The 14368-nt window shown below is 37.2% G+C and overlaps 1 protein-coding gene across 3 annotated transcripts in view; it reads right to left on the bottom strand.

The window, feature by feature from the left end:
* Positions 1-14368, bottom strand: part of ttc28 (tetratricopeptide repeat domain 28) — a 296324-nt gene that overhangs the window by 51132 nt on the left and 230824 nt on the right. For all 3 annotated transcript variants that reach the window (XM_065263595.1, XM_065263601.1, XM_065263606.1), the window contains one exon: positions 7295-7802. In XM_065263595.1, coding sequence (XP_065119667.1) covers positions 7295-7802 — 508 coding nt within the window. The remainder of the gene's footprint in view (positions 1-7294; positions 7803-14368) is intronic.

Genomic DNA, 14368 nt, shown 5'->3' with positions numbered 1-14368 from the left:
AAGTGCATTTTTAGTCATTAGAAAAAAAGACTGAATACAGGTATATGTTGGAAATAACAGTTATAAACAAAAGAAGTTTAAGAGCTCTGCATTACAGTTAGTGCTATAGAAAAATACATGTGCTGATTTTTTACATTTTTTATGTGCAATGTTCATGGTTGAACTATTAACATTTGGCTCTTGCAATATTAAACTGCAATAGTTTTTAAAATAATAAAAAGGAAAATGAGTTTTCAGTAATTAAAAGGCAAAATACTGCATACAAGATATGCATCTTTTTTGAAAAAAGGCAAAGCAAACATTGTAAAAGTCAACCGAGCATTATTACCTTTTCATTTCTAAGTGATCATATTATTTTCTTAGTGTTTATCTTTCCTTTCTTGGTACATAAAACTGTTTATATTTCGAATGTGTTTTTTTACTATGTGCTCTTTATCTTATTTACTGGGGTTTGTAAGGTAACACGATTTAAATGTTTTAATACATAAAAATATACAAATGGATATATATTTTAGAAACAGGTCCCTCACAAAAAGTTCACCATATCTGGGGGTCCTTGACATCTAAAGTAAAAAAAACAGTTTTAGAGCACCCAGTGGCAATTTTGGGAAAATGCTTACGGGAAGCAAGAAAAGCTTACAGGAACCTTTTTGAAAAATTACTTTGGAAGACTTGGGACTTTGAGACCACTCTTTTATGTCTTTTGTCACTTGTGTCCGGTGTTAGGTGCTGTGTTGGTGTATTCCCACCAGCCTCGGTAGTGGCGGCAAAAACTCGTTATTTGCGCGTAGTTGGACGCTCGAACACATGCTCCGGTCTTTCATAAATGTAATTGGCTAGCTTTGCCTAGGTTATTTGCATAAGGCGATCTGATTGGCTGATGCACGCGTTGCTGATTGAAAAGTTGAGACATTTTTAACTTCTGCCACGAGCAACGGCACTGACGCGGCGCCGACAGATCCACAATTCAGTTCGGCAACGCATGATGTCACCCATTAAAACTGAATGGGAAGCGTTAACGCTTACGCCCCGCGTAAATTACCTAAAACATACATACACAGTGTGTGTTTGAAATGACATAATCGTCTTCTGCGTTTTTCTGGGGTGCATTTAACAGGTCCCCAAAACTCGAGAATAACAAGAGATTTAAAGCTCATAGCAGACATGCACGAGTAATGTTTCGCCTCATAACACTCACTTGTGACTGGCTGAATTTGGCATTGGGTCAAAAGTGTGGGGACGAAAACCCATTTTCCTAAAAGTGACACAATGCTTTTAACTGTTGAATAACCATGTACGTAAGCAAATACATTACATACACACAATACTAAAGAGAAATCAACAACAGAACCACTCTGGTTGGTTTGGTATTTGGAGAACATGTTTCCTACGGAGGAAACGACTCAAAACCACACTTTTGAAAGCACTAAAACAAGTATTTTGCCCTGTTGGTCTGATGCTGGTGACTTGAATGACCTGCCTTCCCATCATCCTCCTTACATTTATACTCGCTGAGTTATCTAACAGAAACCAAGACTGCACAGAGAGTGAGAGCAATAATAAAATGTGGATGACAGAAAATAAAAAATGAGTACGGCTATATATTTTAGCAGTCATGTCAGTTTAAAAAGCTATTTTCTTTTGTTATGATTTCTGCCATTCCAGTCTCGTTCCTCTCGAGCAGTCGAACGCTAACTGGGCCTGATGATTTATAGCTCCGAGCCGGAGCTTTGAAAAGCTCCAGGGAAAATAAGGACAATCAAATGACAGACTTTAAACACAGGGAGGTTCTTGCGAGGTTTGGGTCAGCTTTGTTGTTGGCTTCAGACGAATGTAAAATAGTCGAAAAATTGCGAATGGCTGGCAAGACGCATGAATTTTACAGTAAGTCTTTGGGAATAGCTTGTGTTCTACTTTCGGCTCGGCAAAATGCGGTTTGAGTTTCTCACTGGCCACATAAACACTGTTGATAAACACCCTGTTTAACATTTAAGAGTGACTTTCGGCTTCTTGCCATCGAGATTCTTTGCAGTTTTTCATGAATGATCTATTTTGGACTTATCCAGCGTTTCCTCTATTACTGGTGGTTTGGGCGCGATCCACAGCGAACTGGAGACGAAACTAAATGGCCGTCTGCGGAAACAGAACCTCAAACGTGATCTGCTTCGGTACCAACCGTCAATATGAAACATTAAAAAGGCTTAACGTTTATTAACCCCGGGTTAAAGCAGTTTTAACCACTCTTTAAGCAACATCTTACCCTTTAATTTAAAAGGTTGTTAGCACCCTGAAGTAAAACCTTTCGCAAGTGCTTACCACAAATTGCGATGCTTAAAGTAGATGTGCCAAATAATGCAGCGCTACAGAAATAGTTTATTGAAACACAGCACATGGTGACAAATCCACAGATGGACAAGAAATTTCTGTCATCATTTACTCAACTCTCATGTTTTTACAAACCTGTATACATTTCTTTGTTCTGATGAACACGGAGGAAGATATTTTGGGGAATGTTTGTAACCAAACCGATTAGAGGCCCCATTGACTTACATAGTAGAATAAAATAATACTATGGAAGTGAATGGGGCCTCTGATCGGTATACTGACATTAAAAAAGCGTGTTTTTGCTCCCACCCAAATGATGGGCATTTTGGAAATGGTGTAATAAAAGATCTTTGGGGTATTTTGAGCTGAAACTTCACAGACACATTCTGGGCACACCTACGACTTATAATGCATACTGTAAAAAGGCCAAAATAGGTGCCCTTTAAAAAAAACTGTGTACCGTGTAATGCTCTGTAAGTCACTTTGAATAAAAGCATCTACCAAATGCATACATGCAAATGTATATTTTTGTATTTGGGTGACGTGACTGTAATTATTTTGTGTCTGTATGGTTTAATAAAATGTGAAAGGGTTAAAATTTCAAAATAAATGTGCAGATTACCAAGTCTAAAATTTATTTTATTTAATTTTGAAAGAATATTTGGGGATAATTGCAAAAATGTCACTGTAGTGTAACCGGTCTTTGTCAATTGGTGTAACTAGTATTTTTTTTAATAAAAATAAAAATATATTCATAAAAAAATGTGGAATACAATATAATCATCTAGTTTAGTGAAATATGTTTTTTTACATACATTTTTACATCATTTGTCAAAAATTATTTTAGAAAACAGAGCTGTTTTCAGCATATGTCCGGACAAATATTACAAAAACGCATTCAAATTTACATTTAAAAATAAGTAATAAAATTATATTTTAAAATTATTTTTTTATGATTAAACTTACATGCCATCAAGGTGGATAAAATATTTAATATTTCTCATTCTTTGGCACAATTGGCGGTTACACCATTTGACATTTTCAGGTCCATTCAGTCTTAACTTGATAAAAATGGTGTAAATGTAATTTTTTATTGCATAAAATTAACATAAATACACTATGTGCATTGATATAAACCTGATGCATGCTTTAAGAACAGATTTGTAAATTTATCATCTTGCCAAACGGTTTTTGTCACTGACCCATTTACTATAGTAAATACCCTAGATATGACAGAGCGCTTGAACCTTACCATAGTAAATATTAAAGTATCCTATAGTATTCACTACAGTTTATCAATTTACTATAGTTAAACCTATGTATTTTTATATATATAGTTATATATAAATATATATGTCTATATTATATATAAATATATATATATATATATATATATATATATATATATATATATATATATATATATATATATATATATATATATATATATATATATATTTACTATTTATATTGTTTTCTCATTTCTATGTAAAGCACTTTGAATGACCTCTGTGTATGAAATGTGCTATAAAAATAAACTTGCCTAGCCTAAAGTGTACTTAAGTAATTTTTCATGAGGGATATTTACCAAAATTACCAATAGTAATGGTTATGTAATATTGCATTAAGTTATTGACCTAAAGGCTTTCAGCAAACAATAAAACTCTTACTCTTGAAGAGAAGATGAAAAGCAAGTATTCATTACTTTAGAGAGGAACATTTGTTGCAAAGCAGCTGCGAAGCTTAAATGACTCAGAATATTAAACTAAGAAAAAAGAAATTAGATAAACCAGCTAATATCCTGCCTACAGCTATAGAGAGTAAAAAATGAATATCAATAACGTGTAATGCTCTAAAACAAGTACCACTAGAGAAATCCCACACACGCTTTCATACAGCCGACACACAGACCTGTTCTCACACCGAAGACAGCGGTGTGGCGATGGCCTGCGGGGGTCTCGTGTGAAGAGAAAAGCCTCCGGTTACCGTCCACTCAGCACAAAACTCACCCGGGATCAAATTCACACGACTCATGGATTAAATATCGCAACAACATCCAAACTCAAAACCTCTTTAATAAACGATGAGCAGAGGTGAAACACTAAAGCACTGCTCTCCAGCATCCCACCTGAGGGAGACGAGAGCTAAGAGATGTTTGCTGCACTTAGACATGAAGGAAAGATGTTTCAGATGTGTGAGCAGGTCAGAGGTTTGTAAACAAAACTTTACATTTACTTATAATAGCGATGACTTCATGAAGAACAGATGCAAAGCGTGACATTTTTTCATGTAAATTTGAATTTTATCAGACTCTTCTGTTTAGGTTCAGCCATTTCACTTTAATGCCAATTAATTTTATTAGTTACGTACAAATGTTATTAGTAAGTAATTGAAATGCCTTATTTTCACAAATGTCACATTTAAAAGGCATTTAAAGAGGAGATTAAGGCAGATTAAGATCCCCTTCTGACATCACAAAGGGAGACTTTTATTTTATTGGTTGATAGCAGCACCGGGGTTTCCATTATAGCACTTAAACATGGAATAAATTTTCATGATATGTCCCCTTTAATGAATCTGTCTTTCACATGTTTGTTCATCTTTTGCATGCTTGTTTGTTTATTTATTTTTTTGCCAAAACTCTCTAAATCCACTTTTTTAGATAAGCATGGTTGTAAATCACTAAAGCCCAGAGTATTGTCGCGAACAGTCGAATGCCTGAGCCTTGCAAAGCATAGTTTGCATTTGCATAATGCAATGAATCTCCTTGGCTACATATTACTTTTACCTGTACGCCCATGCGTGACCTACGCATACAAGGTACACACCGGCTACGTCCGAAACCGCCTACTTCCAAGCCCAGAGTATTGTCGCGAACAGTCGAATGCCTGAGCCTTGCAAAGCATAGTTTGCATTTGCATAATGCAATGAATCTCCTTGGCTACATATTACTTTTACCTGTACGCCCATGCGTGACCTACGCATACAAGGTACACACCGGCTATGTCCGAAACCGCCTACTTCCATACTATAAAGTAGGCATAAAGCAGTAGGCAAGGTGAGTAGTGTGTCCGAATTCATAATATTCAAAAAACACGAAAGGCGAAAAGTGGTATTATCCAACGAAGACGACGACATAGGGGCGTTGTTTTGTTATAAAAATACCTGAAAGCAGTAACGTGGCTTAATTTTAATGCAAATACATACAGTATATTAAACAGCTGTCCCTTGTGTTTAAATTGCGCTAGTTTAACGTCATTCCAGCTAACGACTAACTTCTTGTTATGACAAAGTATGTCACGTTATGTATCAACATGGCGGATGTAGTACCTCTGAATTCATTCATACTATCCATAATCATACTATTTAGTATCTACGGTCGATGAGTAGGTACTTCATTTAATTCAGTAGCTACTGTCACAGTATGTGATTTCGATTTTCTGGTTACAAAAACCTGATGGTACACGTATACTGCACGCGTACTATTATAATAAAAACATTTGCGTCACACGTATGCCTAAAAACAAAACTGTATTTCTAGCTTAGGGTGCAAGTCGAAACATTGCAAACGTTAAAAGTCAGAATTCAAAATGTAAACATGAAAAAAGTGAACCACACATTAGGGGGCGCTGTAATGCATGCATCTCCCACATTTTAAAATTACTTTCAGGCTTAGCTTAGGTTGTTATTATTAACGTATTGTCCTAAAACAATCACAACTAAACATACAAAACACTGTGAGCACAATATTTATTATTCGGTGCACACACTGCAGTGAAAAATCACTTAGGTACACATTAAAGATATCGATGTCACAAGCTAATAAAAGGTGTTTGTTGAGTAAACATGTTAAACTACTAAATAAACATCACAGCTTTAATATTAAATATCAGCTGACATTCTCATTCCCCCTTTGACAACATGATCAATTCATGCACTATTTCAGATGTAAGCATGGCATGAGTTTGTTAATTTAATAAATGTTACTGTTCATTCACTTCATCTAGCGGTTAATAATTCTGATTGATCACATCGAGCCGCTGGCTGTCCGGGCCACGAGGGGCTTGAGATGTTGAGGAAATCTTTGCGTTTTCAAACCCCTGAATCCACAGAGGATATACAGTACAGCATTACTGACAGTCAGTGTATCTTATCTCAGCTACATGAATTCTGGTCATTACAATATTTACCTTCTGTGAAGTAAAAGCCTTAGAGATGCCTGATCTTATAATCTAGTCATATTTCAAATACACAATTCAAATATCTCAAATGCTTTCAATGCATATTCATAACAGTTAAATGTAAAAAAGAAAACAAATCTTTTGCTTGTCTTTCCAATAAAAATCACCCACCAATGCCCTGGCAACCACTCAGAACACCTTACCAACCACATCATATATTTAAAAGCACCCTTTGCAAATACATTTAGCATCACCTTTTTACAAAAGTAAACAACACTCAAAACTAGATTTAGTTTTACATCAGACCGGCTTTAAATGATGTGTTCCCTATCCAGTGCTTTTCAAATTTTTTGGCCAAATTTGTCTTTTTCGAGGTTCATCTACTTATTGGAGAGCATAAAGCGTTACGGCTCAGATTGATGGAGCGGGCGTGAGATTGGAGCAATAAAAGTCAGGAGTGAGAGATTGGACGGTCTTTGAAACACTCGGTTTTGATGGCCTCCATTTATCCACCGTACGGTTCACACACTGGTGTGCACACGGGTGCGAGAAGCCTGCTGTGATTGGACGCTTTTCATTCTAGATGACTTATCAGAGTTATTAAAGCACTAAACGGGAAATAAAACTAATATGTAATTTATGAATATTAGTTTTGTTTTATGACACACTCTTAAAAATAAAGGTGCTTCATGATGCCATACAAGAAACAGTTCTGGCTGCATGGTTCCATGAAGAACCTTTCTGTTTCAGTTTTATGAGTGAATATATACTGCTGTACACCCTCTTACCCAGGTTAGATGACGCTCGTCCCTCTGCAGCCCGGTCCTTAAGGCCTTCAGCGATGCTTAGCTGTTGTTCGTGGTACTGCTTTGCCCTCTCGAGGTCCTGCATACATCGGGCGGCGTGACCCAGGCCCGCGTACGCCCTCATCTCAATGCTCTTCTCCTCAAGCTCCTGGGCGAGCTCCAGCACATGGGTATGGTAAGACATGGCCTTGTCGAAGTTGCGTCGATAGTGATAAGCGCTACCCAGGTTGCTGTATGCTCGAGCCTCCTCCCGTTTGTTGCCCAGGGTCTTGGCGATACTCAGGTGCTGTTCGTGACACTGCACGGCGTTGTCGAAGTCACCCATGGCGATGTAGACGGCTCCCATGTTGCCGAGCTCGCGTGCCTCGGAAAGCTGATCTTTAGATTGTTTGGCCAGCAGGACGCATTGCTTGTGACTGGCCAGGGCGTTGGGATAGTCACCGATGGCTGTGTAGACATGACCGAGGCTGCTGAGAGCGGAGGATGCCGCCTGTGGAGAATTTGAAATAAAAACACGATAAGCCAGAGAAAGATATTGATTATGTGTGCATCAATTACACAGTCATTTAAAAGAAATTGTGACAAAATAGACAATATACAACAAACAGTAGCTGCGTTTCCATTACCCTTTAAATTTTGCAAATTGAAACTGTGATACACCCAAAATACACCCAATAGAAACAAATACTCCATATATAGGAAAAAGAAGTGTTCATACTCGCATGAGGTGGTTTGTCAGGCAATTCGAAAAATAAATATTCTGCAATTCTTCAAAAAAAGAAATATTCTGTAATTCTGCAAAACTGCATTCAACGGTCACCTGGCGTACTTAAAAATCACATGATCATTCTTTAAAGATGCGAAATCGCGTCCTATAACTTCCCAGAAACAACCCATAGCTTTTATTGCCATTAATGCTAGGATAACATGCCGACATCTCCAAATAATGGCTAGTGTGGTGGTTGTGACATATTGTACGCAAACTTACCAAAATCCTTAGCCATGATTTTTGGAATGACTTATTGTGAGAGGAAAAAAAATATGCATAACATCAGGAAATAGACACGTCTTCATTTCAGAATCATTTCAAAAACATTGCAGAAGTTTTGCGCACATTTTTAATGAAAACTGGCGGCCGGTGTCAGTGCTAATGCTAGACTTTAAACAACTCTACAATTTTACTTTTCTTTACATCATGCCAAACAAATGCTCTTAAAAACATACTTTATCAAATTACAATTCATTGTACGAGAAAAACAACATTTCAAATTAAATATACCCGAGTTGGTCAGGATTTCAATGTTTTGGTGACCTTAACTGTGATAAATATGACTGTAAAACACAGCCACTTTTATATCTATAAACCAATTAGACAAAAATGTCTCCTCAAAACAAACAAAACTGTTGTGTTGACTGTCTGCATCCCATTATGGAGTCATTGAGAACAGCATGCCATGCAAAAACTGCCCAGCCGTGAAATGTGTGTCTGTTAAAAACAAAACCCGTGAAAGCACTTGAGTCGAAATCTTTGCTGATCTCTCACAAAACCCCTAAAAATATGCTGAAGCCCAGAAGACTCAAAAGACAAAACCTGTCACAGTACTGTAGATGTGAAGACACAAACAACTCGAGCAGAATCAAAGTCAGATCACCACTGATATGAGCTTTATAAACCAGAGAGGTTTTATTACAGTAAGAACTCTGTAGACAGCAATACAGTTTATATTTTCCTGCTGCTTTACAAACAACGAAAGACATCAGATTAAAAGCTTGAATATGTGATCTTACACTGGCCTTGATGTTACATTGAAAAATCTCCGACATCCCAACTAAATCCACTGAATAAAACACAACCACATGTACAGTAAAGATATCCACAGTACATTATTTAGAGAGTAAGAGCAATGGGCGCTCTCTCAGTGAAGTGCCGGGACAGATGCCCTGAATGGACAGAAGGTAAAACGCTTCTTTTTGGGGCATGCAGACAAAAGACAAACCTGCAGATCTCGCCCAAGCCAAAGACTGCGCCTCCAAGTTTCCCAGCACTGCCTGGAACCAATTACCTACAGACATGAAACCTTGCAGCAGTTTAAAGCCTCTGCGCCATGTTACACAGCCAGGCAATTACCCTCCATCAGGAGAAGGGCTTCTTATGTTCTGAGATATGCTATCGGTCTGGTGTGTCCACGTGTGCTCTCTGTTTGAAGCTCGGGAGATTCACTCGAGCTCAAAATCACTGCACAGAAGCCTAACTTTACTTTCAGTACGGTCTACAGACCATTGTCAGGCCAAGACGAAGGGGATATAAGAGGTGCATTGAGAGACGAATGACATAAATAATAATTTGCACAACATTAAAACATAACGGCATGGTTTCACAAACAAGGCTTAGCTAGAGCATCTTTAATAAACAAGTCTTAGAAAAAGATGTTACTGGTGTGTATATTGTCATTGGCATATTTTAAGATCTGTCACTGCAAGTAGGGATGTCCCGATCCGATCACGTGATCGGAAATCGGCCCCGATCACGTGGTTTCAGACTCGATCGGGATCGGACGTTACCTCCCGATCAGGACTCGGATACATATGCAGGGTTTAAAATCCATTAAGTTCTCGCTCTGCTCCGCGCCAGTGTACGCGCTGCGCTGGTGCGTGTGAACTGAAGAGAATAGGCTTGTTCGACTTCATCCGGCTGCCGGTTCTTGTGGTGCTGCATGACGTCAAAGTTCCGCGAGAACGATGTAAAAGCAAACTCCTCCGTATGATTTCGCGGATCACTCTCGCGGTAGTTTGACGTCACCAGGGTGTCGAGTGTTGCGGCGCCGCATGAAGTCGAACAAGCCTATTGACGTGCTTTCATTCATAGGCTTCACACACTCGTGCGTGCAAGGAACCCACGACAAAACCGCGTTTTTACCGCTCATTTAAACGACGCGTTGATCGTTATTGTCAACATGTGCTCAGACGCAGCTCCGCGTCTCACTCAGAACCTCAAGAACGCGCATTCGCGCAGGATCATTTGACATTACTGTAGAGATGAGAGAAAGAGAGGTAAGAATGGTGCCCATGTCGAAAAAACTTAATAGAAGTCTAGAAACAAAGTATTAAAGTATGTATAGCCATGTCACTCATCTCATTACAAAATGTTAACTAGATAACTGGATACAACTGATTGTATAGTTAAATAAAATAATGTATTTTGATTATACAAATCAATTACGACCTAACTATAGTGATTGTTTAACTAACAGCTGACCAGCTTAGGGAATCTCTATGGCTAATTTATAAGATATATTGCTGAATCAGTATGTTGTTTTTCTTGTTAATTGAGTCTTTTTGGGTAGCCTATCTTATGCCTAGAATGAGTCAAGGAGGTTAAGTCTTATAACTTCATTCAAAGTTTGATCAATTGTGCATAATGACATGTGCACCAAATGCATATAGGGTGTCAGACTCATAGATTTGCATAATTTAAAGTTCAGGTTTTAAAGTTTGGGTCAACATGTGGCACAGCTTTAAAACTGAAACTTATAAAATCCTATCAGAGATACAAAATGTCATTGAAACACACCCAGTTGCTTTGCTGTCATCAGGATTAAACATGTTACCCCTCGAACCCTCCCTCCTAACAGAGCATCCCCACAAAACAAACCCCAATTTAACCCCTGAACATATATAGTATATATTCATTATTTTTTAACACATCTGTAGTTATGCGCTGGCACAGAGTTAGACTCTTTTGACTCCACACAGAAACAGCAATGCGTGCGGCATGACATAAGGAACATCCTGGACTGGTTCTGTTTTTTTGCTCTTCTTTATTCTTTTTTTTTTATGTATTATAGAAGTATCGGATCGGGACTCGGTATCGGCAGATACTCAAAATCAAATGACTCGGACTCGGACTCGAGGGCAAAAAAACCTGATCGGGACATCCCTAACTGCAAGGTATTTTCAATTGGGAAAGCTCAAACACGTGTCTTAGTCTAGGACTAGCCTTAAGCACTGTCTGTGAAACCGGGGAAATAACTATTAAAAAAATGAAGACATACTCGTTTTTTAGCATTCTATACATATTTATATTTAAAGGTGCAGTGTGTAATGTTTAGAAGGATCTCTTGACAGAAATGCAAAGTAATATACAAAACTATTTTATCAGGGGTGTACAGGGGCGTTGCTAGATATAAAGCTCTACTGGGGCACAGGCCCCCCATTTTTTTTTACTTTTTTCTTGAAAGCCTGCAGTGTCCGTGTGCAACACTTCTATACAATTTCCTTCGCTTAACCCACTATTCCTACACTGCAATAAGTACTGGGAAAGAAAAAACATGTATTTAAAAATATTTAAGTATTATAAGTATAAGTATCTTCATATGCTTAACATTATTAACATGTTTGAAGCCTAAAATGTTTGATAATAATGACAGCAGAGAAAATATTTTGATGCACATTTGCATTTTACATAACAATGATTAATAACTTATTTTTTACAAAAATATTTTTCTTTTTATGACTGCTACTAAAATAACCTATCTTAGTTACTGCTAACTGTTTATGTAATGTCTTAGAGCTAGTGAACTAAATATTAATTTCATATCTGAAAATACAGAACAGTATAACACATACATTATGTTGATTTTCTCAGCAACAATGCAATTCCATAGATTTGAGATTTTTCCTCTAATGTTTAAGACCTGACTCGGTAAAGATGTAATTTGTCTTAAACTCATCATCTCTCATTTTTGCTTCCCTTTCCCTGCTTTGCACAAAACATTTCTAATGCCCATCACATGAGCCAATAACGATCGAGTCAAAAAAAGATTATTATTATTATTTACAAACGTACTCATGTTTTTTTAGTCTCGTCATGTTTTCATAAGTCAACTCAATCGCGTAGCCTTACCTGAACTTTTGTTTGCGGCTGCGCCTGTCTGAATAGATGCGCACGGACTTGAATTGGTGCGTGCACGCATCAGTGCGACTGCTGCGTCGCTTTTTCAAACGTGAATTGGGTAACTACATTGCATATAGATCCGTTTTTCCTCGATTATATTTGAAAATGAATACAAAAGTTAAATGCTAAAATGTAAACTTGAGATTTACACTGGGGCACAGAAGATTTACAGTGGGGCACATGCCCCAGTAAAAGGGGTCTAGCGACGCCCCTGGGGGTGTACAAAGACCTTTCATAATGAACCGTTATGTGTTTATTACCTTAGAACGAAAACTTTTTATCTACATTAAAAGAGGGTCCCCTTACATGGAAGTCGCCATTTTGTGCCGCCATGTTTCTACAGAAGCACTTAACGGACAATGTTTTTACTAAGTTGTCTCCGACGATGACATGTTTGTCCGGTGGCAGCTACCGTAGCTTCTCTATGTGTTTCAAAAGCGAGGGGTGACCAGTGGACTACGCCATTAGTTGCAATTCGCAACCTCACCACTAGATTTTGTTATTTATGTATAATAGGAGATCTATCAAAAATGAAATATATTGAAAAGTGCTTTATAGGTTGCAGAGGACATTTATTAAAAATGCATGAAATGTGAGGTAAGCCAATATAAGAAATCAATTGCAATGATTTTACATTGATGTTATTAAAGATTTATTCACTTTGCGACAATTTATTGTTATGACCTGTAACATATATGACAGTGAGTACCAAATTATTTAAATGATTAAAAATATAACCTTTTGAAAAAGTAATGAGTTTGGACACCAATTGTACCTGCAATTATACTGTATAATCACTCATACTGTATCATATATGTGACCCTGGACCACAAAACCAGTCATAAGTCGCACACATATTTGACGCAATAGCTAACAATACAGCGTATGTGTCAAAATTATAGATTTTTATGCCAAAAATCATTAGGATCATGTTTCATGAAGATATTTTGTACATTTCCTACCATAAATATATAAAAAAATGTATGAATCATTAGTAATATGCATATGCAAGGACTTCATTTGAACAACTTTAACTCTTTCCCCGCAATTGACGAGTTATCTCGTCAATTTAAAAAAAAAAACATTTCCCTGCCTATGACGCTTTCCTGACGAGTTTTTACGGTTTTTATCTGTAATTCCGCTACTATCCACTTACCCAATTTTTTAAAAAACTGAAGCAAAATGATTTTATTTAATTTTAAACTCCATTACTTTACAAAAATGCATTTACAAAATTATTTCAGCTTTTTGCTCAAACCATTATATTTTTTAAGAAATTACCCATATTTAATAGGTTATAAAAAGAAAACAAATGAAAAAAATGTTTCCCGTTTTGTTTGTTTATTTAAAAGCAGAGGGTCTGTTCTTTCATTTGATATATTTGTATGTTTATCCTGAAAGGCGTTTTGTGAAAATCACAAAAATGTTTGCGGGTAACTTTTCATAAAAAGGCCGGTGGGGAATGAGTTGATTTTCTCAATATTATGATTTTTTGCACACTCAGATTCCAGATTTTTCAAATACTGTCCTAACAAATTATACATCAATGGAAAGCTTGATTATACAGCTTCCGATGATGTCTAAATCTAAAAAATTACCCTATGACCCAGGGTCACATATACTCAAAAAGTTGATACAGTCAAAAAGTTATTGTTCATAATATCACTGCTGATCCTAAGAGCCGACTGTGAACCTTTTCTTTTTAATAATGTCAAATGTGTGATCTTCTGGAACACAAGTTAGTTCTCTAGTTGACAAATGCAACCCTTAAACACATACAGTACATGTGACATGCACACTTCAGTGAACACTAATGATCTGATCACTTACTCCTGTTTCTATTGTTCCTGCACTTCATTCTTTTACAATTATGCCTTTAACCGCTATTGTTGTGTGTCCTAGCAGCTATTCATCTGCAGCTTTGCCCACAGTTTCAGATCCGTGGAACGGTTACCTTGGAAACCCCACTGGATTTCTGTTAGAGAGCCGTTCACTGAGAGAGCCAATTTTCGACAAAGAGGGATTTTACACCCCCCTCTCTCGCTGATTTTCTCAAGTCAGCTGCCTGCTTGCATGCCTGTATGTGTGTGTGTGCATGTGTG

Source organism: Paramisgurnus dabryanus, chromosome 10 (genome assembly GCF_030506205.2).
Source record: "Paramisgurnus dabryanus chromosome 10, PD_genome_1.1, whole genome shotgun sequence".
Taxonomy (NCBI): Eukaryota; Metazoa; Chordata; class Actinopteri; order Cypriniformes; family Cobitidae; genus Paramisgurnus; species Paramisgurnus dabryanus.
Note: the sequence above shows the minus strand (reverse complement) of the source record. Positions and strands in the feature narration are given on the sequence as shown.